The sequence below is a fragment of the Pelodiscus sinensis genome, chromosome Z (assembly GCF_052426305.1).
Source record: "Pelodiscus sinensis isolate ZL-2025 chromosome Z, ASM5242630v1, whole genome shotgun sequence".
In the NCBI taxonomy this organism is placed as follows: domain Eukaryota; kingdom Metazoa; phylum Chordata; order Testudines; family Trionychidae; genus Pelodiscus; species Pelodiscus sinensis.
The window spans coordinates 20,652,809-20,668,823 of NC_143085.1; the positions used below are offsets into that span (position 1 = coordinate 20,652,809).

The following is a 16,015-nucleotide window of genomic DNA, read 5'->3' on the forward strand; positions in this document are numbered from 1 at the left end:
CCTTTCCAGCAGGATTATGAACCATTAATAACTACTCGCTGAGTATGGTTATGCACTCACCTTATAGTAGCCCCATCTAAGTTGTATTTGCCTAGTTTATTGATAAGAATATCATGTGAGACCGTATCAAACGCCTTACTAAAGTTTAGGTATACCACATTCACTGCTTCTCCCTTATCCACAAGACTCGTTATCCTATCAGATTGGTTTGACATGATTTGTTCTTTACAAATCCATGCTGGTTGTTCCTTATCACCTTGCCACCTTCCAAGCGTTTTCAGATGATTTCCTTAATTACTTGCTCCATTGTCTTCCTTGAGGATCCCCTCCATGATTTTTCCGGGGACTGTAGTTCCGTGGATTGTCCTTCTTCCCTTTTTTAAAGATGGGCACTACATTTGCCTTTTTCCAATCATCTGGGATCTCTCTTGATCTCCACGAGTTTTCAAAGATAATGGCCAAAGACTCTGCAATGACATTTGCCAATTCCCTCAGAACCTTTGGATGAATAAATTCTGGACCCATGGATTTTGTGTATGTTTGGCTTTTCTAAATAGTTCCTAACCTGTTCTTTCCCCACCAAGGGCTGTCCATCTCTTTCCCATATTGTGTTGCCTCGTGCATTTGTCTGGGAACTGACCTTTTTTGTGAAGACAGAGGCAAAGAAAGCATTGAGTACTTCAGCTTTTCCCACATCATCTGTTACTAGGTTACCTCCCTCATCCAGTAAGGGCCCCACACCTTCTCTGATTACCCTTTTATTGCCAACATGCCTGTAGAAATGTTTCTTGTTACCCTTCACATCCCTTGCTAGCTGCAATCCTAATTGCACTTTTGCCTTCCTGATAATTCCCCTGCATTCTCGAGCAATCTATTTATACTCCTCCCTAACCATCTGTCCAAGTTTCCACTTCTTGTAAACTTCCTTTTTGTGTTTAAGCTCACCAAGGATTTCCCTGGTAAGCCAATCTGGTTCCTATCATAATTGTTTTTCTTATTGCTTATTGGGATGGTTTCTTCCTGTGCCTTCAATAAGTTTTTTTTTTAAATACTGCCAGCTCTCCTAGACTCCTTTCCCCTTCATGTTAGCATCCCAGGGAATCCTGCCCATCAGTTCTCTGAGGCTATGTCTATATTACCAGGCTATTTATTTCAAAATAACAACTCCCCAAATAACTATTTTGCAATAGCTTATTACTTTTCACAAGCAGGAATTATTTAGAAATAACAGGCTCGGTAGTGTAGATGCTGGAGTGTAGAAATGCCTGAAGGGCCACCGGACTCCTTGTTATCTTAGCAGGCTAAGCTGGAGAGGAACAAGGGGTTCCAACTCATGCCATGTGATCATAACTGGCAAATGGAGTGGCATCGACCTGCACTGCCTATTATACCTTCAGCTGAGAGCAAGAGGAAATTTAGGACATACATGCAGGTCAAGAGGCACGCTGCAAAACACTTTCAGACTCAGGCACATGGCACACACGTGCACACCATAAATAGAATACACATAAGGACCACCATATGAAGAAAAAATTTGTGAAACCCACAGAGTAAGAAGGTATGGAGTCTATTTGAGGGGAGAGTTCCTACCTAAGGAATGATATTTCAGAGGCAAGCCTTACCAGACAGAGAGACCCACCACACACATTTTTTTAAAGAATATTTAATGGTTTAACAGGTTTTCATGAAACATGTTCACATTCAGTGTGCCATAAAAATCACACTGTATGATCATGTTCTAAAACCAGTCCCATTTTGCAAATCACTATGAATACTTAAAAGTGCAAACAGTAGTAGATGGGCACAAGGCAACCACTTACATTTTTGTCAGGATGCACTTGTGTCCTGTTCTCACTGTAGAAAAATGCACCTACCAATAGATCCATGGGAGACTGATCAAAAGCCCATGGAAGTCAATGGAAAGACTCACATCAATTTTCCAATGGTATCTGCATCCAGCCCTGAAAGTCATGGTAGCGAAAGGAAATGTGCCAACCAGCAGGACTCCTCCCAGTAAAAATGATATCCTTTTGATGGTAAGCCATCAGCAATTCTATATAGTTAGGCTGCGTCTAGACTGGCAAGTTTTTCCGCAAAAGCAAATGCTTTTGCGGAAAAACTTGCCAGCTGTCTACACTGGTCGCTTGAATTTCCGCAAGAACACTGACGATCTCATGTAAGAAATCAATGCTTCTTGCGGAACTACTATGCTGCTCCCGTTCAGGCAAAAGTCCTTTTGCGCAAAAGGGCCAGTGTAGACAGCTCAGATTTGTTTTGCGCAAAAAAGCCCCGATTGTGAAAATGGCGATTGGTGCTTTTTTGCGCAAAAGCACGTCTAGATTGGTACGGATGCTTTTCCACAAAACGTGGAATTTTGATCAAAATTCATCTTAATTTTGATTTAAAATTCAATTTTGATCCCAACTCCTACGTTCCCCCAGTGAAATAGTTTATCACAACGTTGGTGGTTTTCCAAGCAGTGCAACCCAACACCAAAGTTGCTCAGTTTATAGTTTAAAAGATTTTTAAAAATCTAGTTGCCCGTCACGTTCTCCTGGATCTGAAAGTCAAGTTGGTTCTTTCTTGCTAAAAAGGGTGTACTCATCTATACAGTAAGGGTGTGTCTAGACTACATGCCTCCTTCGACGGAGGCATGTAGATTAGCCAGATCGGAAGAGGGAAATGAAGCCGCGATTAAAATAATCGCGGCTTCATTTAAATTTAAATGGCTGCCCCGATCTGCCGATCAGCTGTTTGTCGGCAGATCGGGGGAGTCTGGATGCGATGCCCCGACAAAGAAGCCTTTCTTCATCGACACAGGTAAGCCTCGTGAAACCAGGCTTACCTGTGTCGATGAAGAAAGGCTTCTTTGTCGGGGCATCGCGTCCAGACTCCCCCGATCTGCCGACAAACAGCTGATCGGCAGATCGGGGCAGCCATTTAAATTTAAATGAAGCCGCGATTATTTTAATCGCGGCTTCATTTCCCTCTTCCGATCTGGCTAATCTACATGCCTCCGTCGAAGGAGGCATGTAGTCTAGACACACCCTAAATGTCCTATGAGATGCGTTTGCCCATATATATATCACTAATGGCAGGTGTGCACGTGCATTCCAACTCATATATACTGGGTGCACCTGCTATCACTGCAACGTATAAAGTACTCACTCACTCAAAGGAGAACCATGATCCCAAAGTGCAATTGAAGTTCAACTAGAACAGGTAGAAAAACAGAAGGAAAAAAACTGGGAACATTTTTCACCATTATTTTCCAGTTTAAAATTTCATTGAGTCTCCAAGTGTTCATAAATTTAATCAAACTTCAATATATTAGAAATTGCAGCTAGCTTTATAGCTTGTCTAAAGTGTGGTGCATGTGCGGGGGGAGGGGAAAGGGTGATTTGTGTGAACATTTAATTGATTTTGCTCTGTTTTGGATCAAAATTCAAATTACTTTTTTGATGGAAATTCTGAAATGTAAACCATTTGAACCAACTGTAGGAGCCCCACTGGTGCAATGTATCTCAACTGAGTCAGAGCGAGGGGGCAGGTATTGATCCAGGAACCAGACAGAACCAAGTTTGACTCTGGTCCCACACAGAGTTTGGGGGCAGTTAAAAAACCCACCTTTTTACCTGAAATGAGCAAACAATCTGTAAGTGAAGGAGAGACAAACATGGAATTTTGAGGTGTCAGTTTTACAAATCAAGATCTCCACTTTCAAACAAATAATCCCCTCATTCGCCAAATTAAACAGCAATAAAACTGGTATATAGAATAACTGATTCACATCTGATAGGACCATAACAGAATCTGACTGGTATAAAAAGCCACTTAAAAAAACAGGATCTGCGATTTGAAAACATGTGCATATTAGAAGTTTAATCCCCCACAAATCCTTCAAAGACAAGACTTCAATGAAAGGTTTTTTGTACACAGCAATCAATCATGAAATAAATCTAGGATAGAATTTCAGAGAGCAGAATAGTTAGATTTATGTGAATTACACTGGCTTCATGTATGTAACTGCAGCTCAGTTGACCAGCTAGACTCAATGCATATAACAGCTTTCAACTTGCTCAGAGCTGAAAGAGCGATTCCAGCTCAAGCTGTTGAGGTGTATGCTGAAGATTTGGAGGACAGATTCCTGTTGTTGACCATCTGTGTTTGTGTGGCCAAGGTTTAACAATGAAGCCCTTACATTTAAACATCTGGAATCAAAGGTGACCTTCACGTCCTTTATAAAGGATCTACAGACACTGATCTACAGAAACTCGCATGGGTTAGCTTGACATCCAGTGGCAGCATATATGTGTTTGTGAAATGAACCGCTTTGTGATCAAGCCCAATTGTTGCATCTTTCCCATAGCCTTATCCTGGGGTTACTTTTGCTCCAGGAATAACAACTGAGCTTCACTGCTATCTTGTCTATTTTCATTCTACCAGAGTTGCATTTCAATGTGTCCCCTGTCCTCTTTGCTTGACAGTTCTTAAACATCCACTGTGTCACATCTCTGTGGAACTTTTGGAACTCTCGTTCAGCAATCTCTTTATTCTTTAGCTGGTGGTGGTAATTGGGGAGGAGGGAACAAGAAGGTACAGAACTCACAATCCCTTATTAGACCTTTAACTAAAACATGAAAATAAATCCAGTTCATTTCTCACAGAGAACTCAAAACCTTCACTGCCACATTCCCATTTGTTTTGGCTGTAACAGTGTAGCACGCTATGATGTTATCCACTACCAGTCCCTGAAGCACTGTAATGTCTCCTCGTCCATGTTCCAGGATGTCATAGTGCTACACAAACCACTGCTGCTGTCCACATGCCTGTTAGCACAAGGCTTGCTAAGAGTCTGAGTGCTGGCCAGGCTGAGACGGAATCTGAGGAGGAGGTGCATGAGCAGACCTCATAGCCATTTTCTGAACGGCTCTCGTCCTGCCGCCCTTGCTTGGCACGTGCCCCTGTCTGGTTGCTCCCGGCCGAGTCTGGTGAATCAGACTGCATGTCACTGCACGCCAGCCAGTCTCTGGCGATGGACTGGGGGTATCCAGGTTCTACTTCTAGGTCACTGTCTAACACTTTCCAGTACTCTTTGCCTCTGAAAAAATAGGTTGCACCTGGAAAAAAAGAGATATGCAAGATTAGCAGGCTTGAGCTCTGGAGGTTTCCCTCTCACTAGTGTCTTGCATGCAGGTCCTCCCTGTTGAAGGACTACCCCTTCCTGCTTCTCTATGTGGGAACTAATGATACAGCCAAGAATGACGTTGAGCGGGTTACTGTGGATTACGTAAAGTTGGGAAGAAGGATCAAAGAATTCGGAGCATGAGTGATGTTCTCATCCATCCTCCCTATTGAAGGGATAGGACTGGGTAGGGATTGTTGAATTGAGGAAGTAAATGTGGGGTTGTGCAGGTGGTGTCGGAGAGAGGGCTTTGGTTTCTTCGACCATTGGACTCTGTTCTGGGCACAAGGAATGTTAGGAAGAGATGGGATCCACCTAACAAAAAGAGGAAGGAGCATCTTCGCGGGCAGGCTTGCAAACCTAGTGAGGACAGCTTTAAACTAGGTTCGTTGGAGGACGGTGATCAAAACCCTGAGAGGAGTAGGGAAGTAGCATACCAGGAAGACATGCAAAGAGGAACAAGCAACAAAGGAGGACCCCGATTCTAATGGAGAGGGTAGGATAATCAGCCAGTTATCTAAGTTGTTTGTACTCCAATGCGAGAAGCCTGGATAACAAACAGGAAGAATAGGAGGCCCTGGCCTAGTCCAAGACCTACAATTTGATTGGGATAACAGAGACGTGGTAGGATGACTCGCATGACTGGAGTGCTGTCATGGAAGGGTATAGACTATTCAGGAAGAACAGGCAGGGGAGAAAAGGAGGTGGAGTTGCACTGTATGTGAGGGTATGTCTACACTACAGAGTTAGTTCGAACTAACGGACGTTAGTTCAAACTAACTTTCATAGGCACTACACTAGCGCTCCGCTAGTTCAAACTTAATTCGAACTAGCGGAGCGCTTAGTTCGAACTAGGTAATCCTCATTTTACGAGGATTAAGCCTAGTTCGAACTAGCAAGTTCGAATTAAGGGCTGTGTAGCCCCTTAATTCGAACTAGTGGGAGGCTAGCCCTCCCCAGGTTTCCCTGGTGGCCACTCTGGCCAACACCAGGGAAACTCGTATGCCCCCCTCCCGGCCCTGGACCCCTTAAAGGGGCACGGGCTGGCTACGGTGCCCGTGCCAGGTGGAAGCCTGACAGCACCCAGCCAGCAGACCCTGCACCTGGCACGGCTCGAGCCACCCACCCAATGCCCCCCAGCCCTCCCCCTCTTCCCGGGACCAGGCTGGCAGCTCCCGGGAGCTTGCCCGGGACCGCAAGAGGCGGGCACCCGCCTCGGCTAGTGCGGACATCGTGGACCTTGTCCACGATCTCCGCACTAGGCACAGGAAAGTGGCCGTCTAGGGCAGGAGAGCTGCCAGCCTGGCCACCTAGGAGCAGGTGTGCATGAAAATCAAGGGGGTCCACTGAGACCCCCGACCCTGAGCCCTGAGCTTACAATGGCCGTACTGGGTCAGACCAAAGGTCCATCTAGCCCAGTAGCCTGTCTGCCGACAGCGGCCAACTCTAGGGACCCTGGAGGGGATGGACCGAAAACAGTGACCAAGACATTTGTCTCGTACCATCCCTCTCCAGCCTTCCACAAACCTTGGGTAGGGACACCACTCCTACCCCCTGGCTAATAGCACTCCATAGACCCAACCTCCATCACTTGATCTCACGTCCCTTTAAACTCTGTTCTAGTTCTAGCCTTCACAGCCTCCTGCAGCAAGGAGTTCCACAGGTTGACTCTTTGCTTTGTCAAGAACAACTTTCTGTTACTAGTTTGAAGCCTGCTACCCATTCCTTTCCTTTGGTGTCCTCTAGTCCTTCTTTATGGGAACTAATGAAGAACTTTTCTGTATGCACCCTCTCCACCCAACTCCTGCTTTTAGAGACCTCTATCCTGTCCCCCCTCTGTCTCCTCTTTTCTAAGATGAGAAATCCCAGTCTCTTTAGCCTCTCTTCATATGGGACCTGTTCCCAACCCCTGATCATTGTAGTTGCCCTCCCCTCTCCCAGCCTCTCTCTTCCCCTCTCCCACCTCCTTTTCCCAGTCTTCCCCAGTTTTGTTCAATAAAGACAGATTCCATTTTTGAACACAGTTGTCATTTATTTTGTACATCAAGAAAAGGGGCTAGGGAAGGGTAAGTGGAAGGAGGTGAGGGAGGAATGGGGCACGAGCCCCCGATGGGGAGGACTGGGCTGGCTCTGCGGGCTTCTGGGGGTGGAAGCTCTCCTGCAGCCCCCCAATTGCCCCCTCTCCTCAGATGGCAGCCTGCGGCAAGTGCAGCCGGGCTGATGGCCGAGTGTTGTGATGTGCCCAGTGTGGGTACTCCGGGCACTCCAAGCCAGGACTGCTTTGCAAGCGGGGCACCCCTGAGAACTGTCTGTCCGGGGTGGGGGTCGGGTCCCTTTAAGCGCAGCCCTCGGCTAGCCTGAGATAGCATCTCCACGCTCTAAGTCCTCCTCTGATGCCCTGCCGGCACTGCTTCCGGCCATCCTTAATCCCGGTTCAGAGTCCACTTAATGTGGATATGCTAGTTCGAATTAGCAAAACGCTAATTCGAACTAGTTTTTAGTTCTAGACGCGTTAGTTCGAATTAACGTTGTAGTGTAGACGTACCCTAAGAGAGTACTGTGATTTCAGGATCCTGACCAAGAGAAGAAAAGAGAGTAGTAAAATACACACCGTGGACTTCAGAAAAGCAGACTTCGACTTCCTCAGAGACCTGATGGGCAGAATCCCCTGGGATCCTAAAATGAAGGGGAAAGGAGCCCATGACAGCTGGCAGTATTTTAAAGAAGCCTTATTGAAGGCACAGAAAGAAACCATTCCAATGCGTAGCAAGAGAAGCAAATATGGTAGGAGACCGGATTGGCTTACCGGGGAAATCCTTGGTGAACTTTAGCACAAAAAAGGAGCTTACAAAAAGTGGAAACTTGGACAGATGACTAGGGAGGGGTATAAATGTATAGCTCGAGAATGCAGGTGAATTATCAGGAAGGCGAAAGCGTAAATGGAATTGCAACTCACAAGGGATGTGAAGAATAACAAGAAAGGTTTTTACAGGGATGCCAGCAAGAAGAAGGTGATCAGAGAGGGTGTGGGGCACCTACTGGATGAGGGTGGTAACCTAGTGACAGATGTTTGGGGAAAGCTGAAGTACTTAATGCTTTCTTTGCCTTTCTCTTCATGGACAAGGTCAGCTCCTAGACTAATGCGCTAAGTGACACAATATGGGATGAAGGTGGACAGCCGTTGGTGGGGAAAGTATATGTTAGGAACTATTTTAAAAAATGAAACATACATAAATCCATGGGTCTGGACTTAATACACCCGAGGGTACTGAGAGTGTTGGCAAATGTCATTGAGGAGCCTTTGGCCATTATCTTTGAAAAGTCGTGGGGATCGGGAGAGATCCTGAATGATTGGAAAAAGGCAAATGTAGTGCCCATCTTTAAGAAAGGGAAGAAGGATGCTCCAGGGAACTATAGGCCAATCAGTCTGACCTCAGTCCCTGGAAAAATCATGGAAGGGATCCTCAAGGAATCCATTTTGAAGCACTTGGAAGAGAGGAAGGTGATCAGGAATAATCAGCATGGATTCATGAAGGGCAAGTTGTGCCTGACCAATCTGATTAGATTCTATGATGAAGTAACTGACTCTGTGGATATGGGAAAGTCAGTAGATGTGATATACCTTGACTTGAGCAAGGCTTTTGATATAGTCTCCCACAATATTCTTGCCAGGAAGTTAAGGAACTGTGGATTGGATAAATGGATGGTAAGATGGATAGAAAGCTGGCTAGACTGTCGGGCCCAGTGGGTAGTGATCAACGGCCTGATGTCAGGATGATGGTCAGTTTCTAGCGGAGTGTCCCAAGGTTTCGTTCTGGGACCGATTTTGTTTAACATCTTTATTAATGACCTGGATGAGGGGATGGATTGCACCGTGAGCAAGTCTGAGTATGATACTAAGCTAGGGTGAGAGGTAGATACACTGGAGGGTAGGGATAGAGTCCAGAGTGACTTAGACAGATTGGAGGATTGGGCCACAAGAAATCTGATGAGGTTCAACAAAGACAAGCATAGAATCCTGCACTTAGAACAGAAGAATCCCAAGCATTGTTACAGGCTGGGGACCAACTAGCTAAGTAGCAGTTCTGCAGAAAAGGACCTGGGGATTACAGTGGATGAGAAGCTGAGTCAACATTGTTTGTTTGCCAGAATAGTTATGTTGGTAAAAGCCCTAGTGTAGATGCAGCTATATTGGCACAAGATACTTTATACTGGCATTGATGATTTTGCTTCACTGAAACAAAATACACAGCGGCTGTGTCTAGACTGGCAAGACTTGCCAGCTGTCTACACTGGCCGCTTGAATTTCTGCAAGAACACTGACTTCCTACTGTCTGAAATCAGTGCTTCTTGTGGAAATACTATGCTGCTCCCGTTCGGGCAAAAGTCCTTTTGCGCAAAAGGGCTAGTGTAGACAGCTCAGATTTGTTTTATGCAAAAAAACCCCGATCGCAAAATGGCGATCGGGGCTTTTTTGCGGAAAAGCACGTCTAGATTAGCACCGAAGTGCTTTTGCGGAAAAGTGTCCGTGCCAATCTAGATGCTCTTTTCCGCAAAAGCTTTTAACGGAAAACTTTTCCGTTAAAAGCATTTGCGGAAAATCATGCCAGTCTAGACATAGCCAACTTGTTTATATGTGCTTTTATGCTAGTAAAATGGTATGGACTAGCACTTTTGTTTCCTCTCCAATTTACCCACAGTTAAAGCCACAACATTAAGTGTAGACAGGAACTTAGTTTTCAAAGAAAAACTCTCAGCTAAGCTGGCACCAACTCACCATCTGACCATCTCATTGCGTCATCTAATATATTTGGAATGCCCTTCCACAAAGTGGCCTCTAAAGGATATCCAGGATCCATTCTGCGCTCATGGTCATCATAGCGCCAGTAGAGATTGTCTTTAAAGAAATAAGCCTTGTCATTTTGGGCCCAGGAAAAGGCTGCATCGATGCCTCCCGGAGGCAAGCCAAAATCTGAAATTGGCCGAGGGTATCCTTCCTCCACATTGTTGTCTTTGAACACCCAATATCTGTCTCCTGGGAAGAGGAAATAGGCACAGATCAGTATCAGTCCTGCTTCGCAGAGGAGGCCAGGCGTCCTTGAAAGAAAAGGTTACATTCTATGATCCGTTGTTGTGACAATCCCTAGATTCCTAGCATTCCAGAAAGGAAATTACAAAACAGCCGCTTGCTGTGGAATCTTCTTCTCGTGAAAAATGCTGTTTGTGTCAAATTCCCCCTTAAATACAGCCAGCCTTTGCTGTTTTGCTGCTGGAGGCATTAGGTCCCAGGACGTAAACTTGCTGATTGTGCTTTGTAACCTCAGGCTAGTTGTCTGTGGTTATGCCATTTATTAACTGTTTAATAACGGTTTAATAGAAATAAAAAGTCACATGTGCTTTTTGAGGGCGAATGGAGAAGTTCTGTCTGGAATTCTACTTTCAACACAAACGCACATACACAACAGTGTTCCTGGTAAGCTGTGCACTTGTGCGGCTTCTCAGGGGAGATTTGAATGCCACTCAGCTGATTAGCAGAGCACCAACAGCTAGGTTCTTTGTTTCTACTGGTGGTGCACATTCGCACCTGCCTCAGTGCACATACAAATTTTATTTTGTACACAGACAGAAAAAATTCACCACTAGATGGAAAAGATTAGAGGGAACATGCCACTTTTGTAATTGCACTGTATACCTCATGTTTCTGAGCAGCCATTCAGCTGGATTTGAAAGACCTGCACATATGGTAGAAAGACGACATGGGGCTCAAGCCATCTGTCTCTCTTGGGTATCTGGCCCTCATTACCATAATATTTGGCTGTTCTTCCAAAGGGGAATCCATATAGTCCATGCTCTAGCGTAGCTGCTCCTATGTCACAGAGGGGAAAAACAGCAACCCCATGGATTCAAAGTTGTGAATCCATGCCAGCAGCTATAACTGGACCCATGGCTCGTTTGCCTCTCTTCTTTCAATAGCTGTGTGGTTTGGCAGTGTCCGGTGGAATCCATGATGTCACAGAGGCCATTTTTTATTTCCTTCATATGCGAAAATTATGGTTCAGCAGTTTGTGGGGGGCCTTTAAAGCTTAAATGGGTACAGAAGAATGTGTGAGACCCATTACTGAGGATAATCCATTTCTACAGTCTCACCACTGCAATTCAGCACTTCTGAAATCAATAATTTACCACACTGAAAGTGCAACATTACAGAGGCAAAAAGCAACTTCTCACGGAGTGAAGCTTAGCATAGCTGCTCTTTTTGGAGTTATTCAGTAGAAGAGCTCCCTAAAAAGCACCCCAGATTCAGTTTGAGTGCTGCTTGCAATAATTATACAATGGAAAGACAGCCAAAATTTTGAGTGTGGGAAATTGATTAAATTCAGACTACTGGCAGCGGGCATGACACAAGGAATGACTGAACCCGAGGTACACTTAGTAATTCTGTGTGGGACACTTTGCAAGTATGAACCCAACTGAATGTCCAGCCATGGAGGTGGAACATAGTTTACTGAAGTGCACAGTAATGAATGAATGAATCAATGCACTGAAGACAGAAATGGTTTTCAGCTATATCATACTCAAATGAGGATTAGGGATAAGACCCTGGCTGTACAGCTCCAAAACTATTTGAGCTAAAGAAACTCTCTCCCTTTACTAACATTACTGTTTGAGAAAGTGAATTGTTTTTATTTTCTTTTAAGAAACATAATTGCTGCTTATTGACTGGCTCTATTAGCAACCTAATATGTACTAGTCTTGTAATGGTGGATTCATGGCAGCTTAGGGCACACTAATAATGACCTAGCAGCTCAGTGGAACACTGAATTCCTCCTTGATTGAAGGACTGATGGAAACCTAGAGCGGCCAACATGTAGCAGCATCCTTGGATTTTTCAGCAAGAGATATGTGGACTCTTTAACAATGTTTTTGCTCTTACCTTTGAAGAACACGATCTTGTGGTCATTGGTTCTCTCATACACCGCATCCACACTATCCATATTGAGGGGGAGACCCCGCCAGAAACGGTGAATCTGAGCTGGCTGAAGGGAGACTAAGTGTTTATTGCGAGTCAGTCTCCAGAAGTACTTGCCTAGATGAATACAGATTGGACATTAATGAACCATACCATAACACTCCCTTGCTGGGAGAAAAAAGCTGTGGGTGGAGTCAGGTGACAATAGAAAACAAAGTGTGATAGGTGGGAACTATGGAACAATAGTAGCAGTCTTTTATTCTACACTCCTAAGATGGCACTGAGCCATAAGGTGAAATCCATTCCCATTTCCCTTTCAGATTCTGCATTGCAGTCACTGTTTTTCTGTCGAATAAATTAATCTTTTACTGTTAAAAGCATCCATGCTGCTCCAGAGGGCATTCTGTAGGGAAACCAGTGATATTTCCTCTTCTTTCCTCCAGGCCTAAATATGCTGCCTCAGCATCAATAACAGCAGCATTAACTCCCGTTTTTAGGATTTCTGATGCTCTAATCAGTACTATTAAACTGGTGCCCAATGCCCAATAGCACCTTAGGAGAAAAGGGAGGGAATGACAGGTTTTTTAGAGATGTTACTTTATAATCTTCAGCAACACAATAATGAATTTAGTTTTAAAGCAAATTTTAACTGTGCCTAGCACAGTAAATTCAAAAAATGACAGTCTATATCTGAGGTTGGCAAATGCCTGTTAAATAGCTTCATTACCACTGAATAGCCCTTTCACAGATTCAAAGTTCTGCTAATAGGTCTATCAGGCTTCTTTCACTTAAGTTAACTAGATTCTCTCCCTGAATTTTGGGTTCCTTATGCATTAGTATATTCTGTATATGAGTAAGCACAACTCTGATTACCACCCAGCAAATGAGCACTGGAGACCAGAGAGTACTAAGGCAGCTAAAACCAGGCTAGATCAGACCACAGAGTGGCCAAATAAGTCATACCATCAGAAAAGACAAAAGTATCTGGAGCTTTTCCTCTCCTCAAGCCTCAGATGGCTTTTACTACCATATGTTGCTCTGCCAAGTGTTTGAATATTTTACACATCCCTGTGCAATAATACTTGGAAGAACAACTATTCTAGGAAAAGACTGTCTGGAATCCAGTGTTTTTTATAAAGGGATAGGAATGGAGGAGTTAGAGTGAAAAAGAAAAAATACACTAAGGAAGAGCAGAAAAGGAGACACAACTGGCATGTATTATGCATCATTACAAGGAGGACAGAGTCCTTCTCATCCCAAATGTTACAATGGGACAAATTCTCTGCTGATGATAAGGGCCCATCTACAGCAACCTCAACAAAACTATACCATCTATGTCAGCTCTAGGTACTGGGGCTAAGCAAGATACCACACTGGTTGTAAGGGGAGGAGAAGATCAAAGGTTGCTGGGGGAAAGCTTAAGGCTGGGATATATAAAGGTGTATCAGGCAGTTAGGTTGCTATAACCAATTCAATGGGAGTTGTGTGCCTAATTCCCTTAGGAACATTTGGAATTCTCCACCTGAATTTCTACGATTTTGTGGCACATTCCATGGATGTGTTTTCCTCTAGGATCTCTATCCAGTGAGATGTGAGTTGGAGGAAGCAGGCTGAGTACCCACCCTATCTCCTCACAGACTCCTCTCTGGTATCCCCATACCCAATAAGCTATTATTGTGAAATATGCACATCCTTTTTAGTATGGCTGGGATGCCCTTGAGAAATGAGCAACAGGCCCAAGACATTCAACTCCACTCCTACAGAGCTGACAGACTGAGATACCAACTTTCAAAATTTTATGGAAATTAGATCTTAGCCTAATACTACAAAGAGGCAAAACTCGAACATTTAAACATCTGCAGAGTGGGTTTTTAATTACAATTATAAGGATTTATATCACATACTTGTTCTTCTGCTGTATTTTACCTATTTGGTCTATATGACTTAAATCTATGTCTAAATAATTAATTCAGCTGTTAGGAATGGCTGTAATTGCAAATTCTTTTAAGATCATTACAAATCTAATATTCAAACTGTGTAGCTGTTGTACATTTATGGAAACACATGTAATTAAATAAACATGTTCTTTGTATCACTTCCACTTCAAAGGTAAAGAAACCCCAAGGAGACCAGGCAGAGAAGGATTCTATGCAACTGAGGAGGCACAAGCAGTATTCTCTAGATAGCCTTTCACTCTGATGAGACATTGCCAACAATTGTTCAGTCAACATGGAACCAGATGGTACTGTAATTTTGTGCATGTCTTGTCTTTGGATGACGGTGTATCATCTACTCTGTGATGATTAGGCCTCAGTTGGAATACTGTATATATTTCAAGAATGATGTGGAGAAATTGGAGAGAGTCCAGAGAAAAGCAACAAAAATGATTAAAGATCTAGAAAGCATGACCCAGGAGGGAAGACTGAAAGAATTGGGTTTATTTAATTTGGAAAAGAAAAGACTGAGAGGGGACATAACAGCTTTCAAGTACCTAAAAGGGCATTACTAGGAGGAGGGAGACAAATTTTTCTCCTTGGTCTCTGATGATAGGACAAGAGACAATGGGCTTAAATTGAAGCAAGGGAGGTTTAGGTTAGACATTAGGAAAAGCTTCCTAATTGTCAGGGAGTTTAAACAATTGACAAGGAGAATAATTGCTAGGAAAGTTATGGAATCTCCATCATCAGAGATATTAACGAGCAGGTTAGATAAACATCTATCATGGATGATCTAGACGGTGCTTAGTGCTGCCATGGGAGCAGGGGACTGGACTTGATGATCTCTCGAGGTCTCTTCCAGTTCTAGTGTTCTATGATTCGATGAAGTGTGTAAGGAAAGTGAAATTGAAGACATTCAGGGCAAAAGCGAAAGAAATCAGCTGTTGTTCTCTCAGTATCAAATTTGTATTTTGATACTGCAAGTGCCAATTTCAGTTCAGCACTATGAAATTGTGGACGGCAGTGGCAAAGCAGACGTTGCCGGGCCAGTGAGAAACTATTTCTAACGGTGGCCACTGAAAGCGGATTCAGAGCAAAGTGTAAAACTCCTATAATGGGAAGTAATGGAAAAACATGACTGTGTGCAAGGTTAAAGGGGGTGGAAATGGAGTTTATTCTGAGTGCCAGGCTCAGTGATTGGCTGGCGTCCTGGGGGGCCTTATCATTAAATTTGTGTCACTGCTGATGTTCTTATAGTACACATTCCTAATAATTCACAAGAATCCTACTCAGTTCTTTGCCTCTTTAGCTTCTAGCAGCAGTGAGTTCCATAGTTTAATAATGAGTCCATTTAAATGTATTGTCTTTTAATTCCACTGGATTTAAAAGCACCAAGCACTTTCAGCTTTAGATATGTCCCTATTCACAAATTTCCTCCTAATTTTTGGCTCAGAGGAAATGCCTGATTTATCCCTCAATATTGTGTATACCTTTACTATGATCCTCACTTACCTCCTCTCTAAAATGAGCAGGCATAATTTAGTCTCTATCCCCTCCCCTGGAAGTTCCTACATGTTTGCATCATCACCGATGCCCCTCTCTAGGTCTTTTCTATGTCTGCTGCATCCTTTTTGAAAATCATGCCTGTCCCACTAGTTTCAAGCTAGATGACGATTCTATTATTTCCCCTCTGTGCAGGTAGCCTGAAGGTGGATGTAGATAGGGGGCCTGAAAGATCTAAGAGCCCTGTACACTGCTCCAACAGTGTAATGTGACCACCATGTCAATGAGAATCAAACCCTGGCAAGCAGCTCTAGAGCAAACAGAATAAATACTACTGGAGGTGAACCTAGAACTGTCACCACCACTCATACTCTATGCCCTGGACATCCTGGCAAAGCCATACCCTTCTGGGGGCCAGGT

General features: G+C 43.9%; 1 protein-coding gene across 2 annotated transcripts in view; it reads right to left on the reverse strand.

The window, feature by feature from the left end:
* Positions 1-3,039: 3,039 nt before the first annotated feature.
* Positions 3,040-16,015, reverse strand: part of MMP17 (matrix metallopeptidase 17) — a 180,868-nt gene continuing 167,892 nt past the window's right edge. For both annotated transcript variants that reach the window (XM_075898412.2, XM_075898411.2), the window contains exons 8-10: positions 12,120-12,272; positions 9,963-10,220; positions 3,040-5,120 (exon numbers count right to left, since the gene is read on the reverse strand). In XM_075898412.2, coding sequence (XP_075754527.1) covers positions 4,792-5,120; positions 9,963-10,220; positions 12,120-12,272 — 740 coding nt within the window. In that variant the 3' untranslated portion in view covers positions 3,040-4,791. The remainder of the gene's footprint in view (positions 5,121-9,962; positions 10,221-12,119; positions 12,273-16,015) is intronic.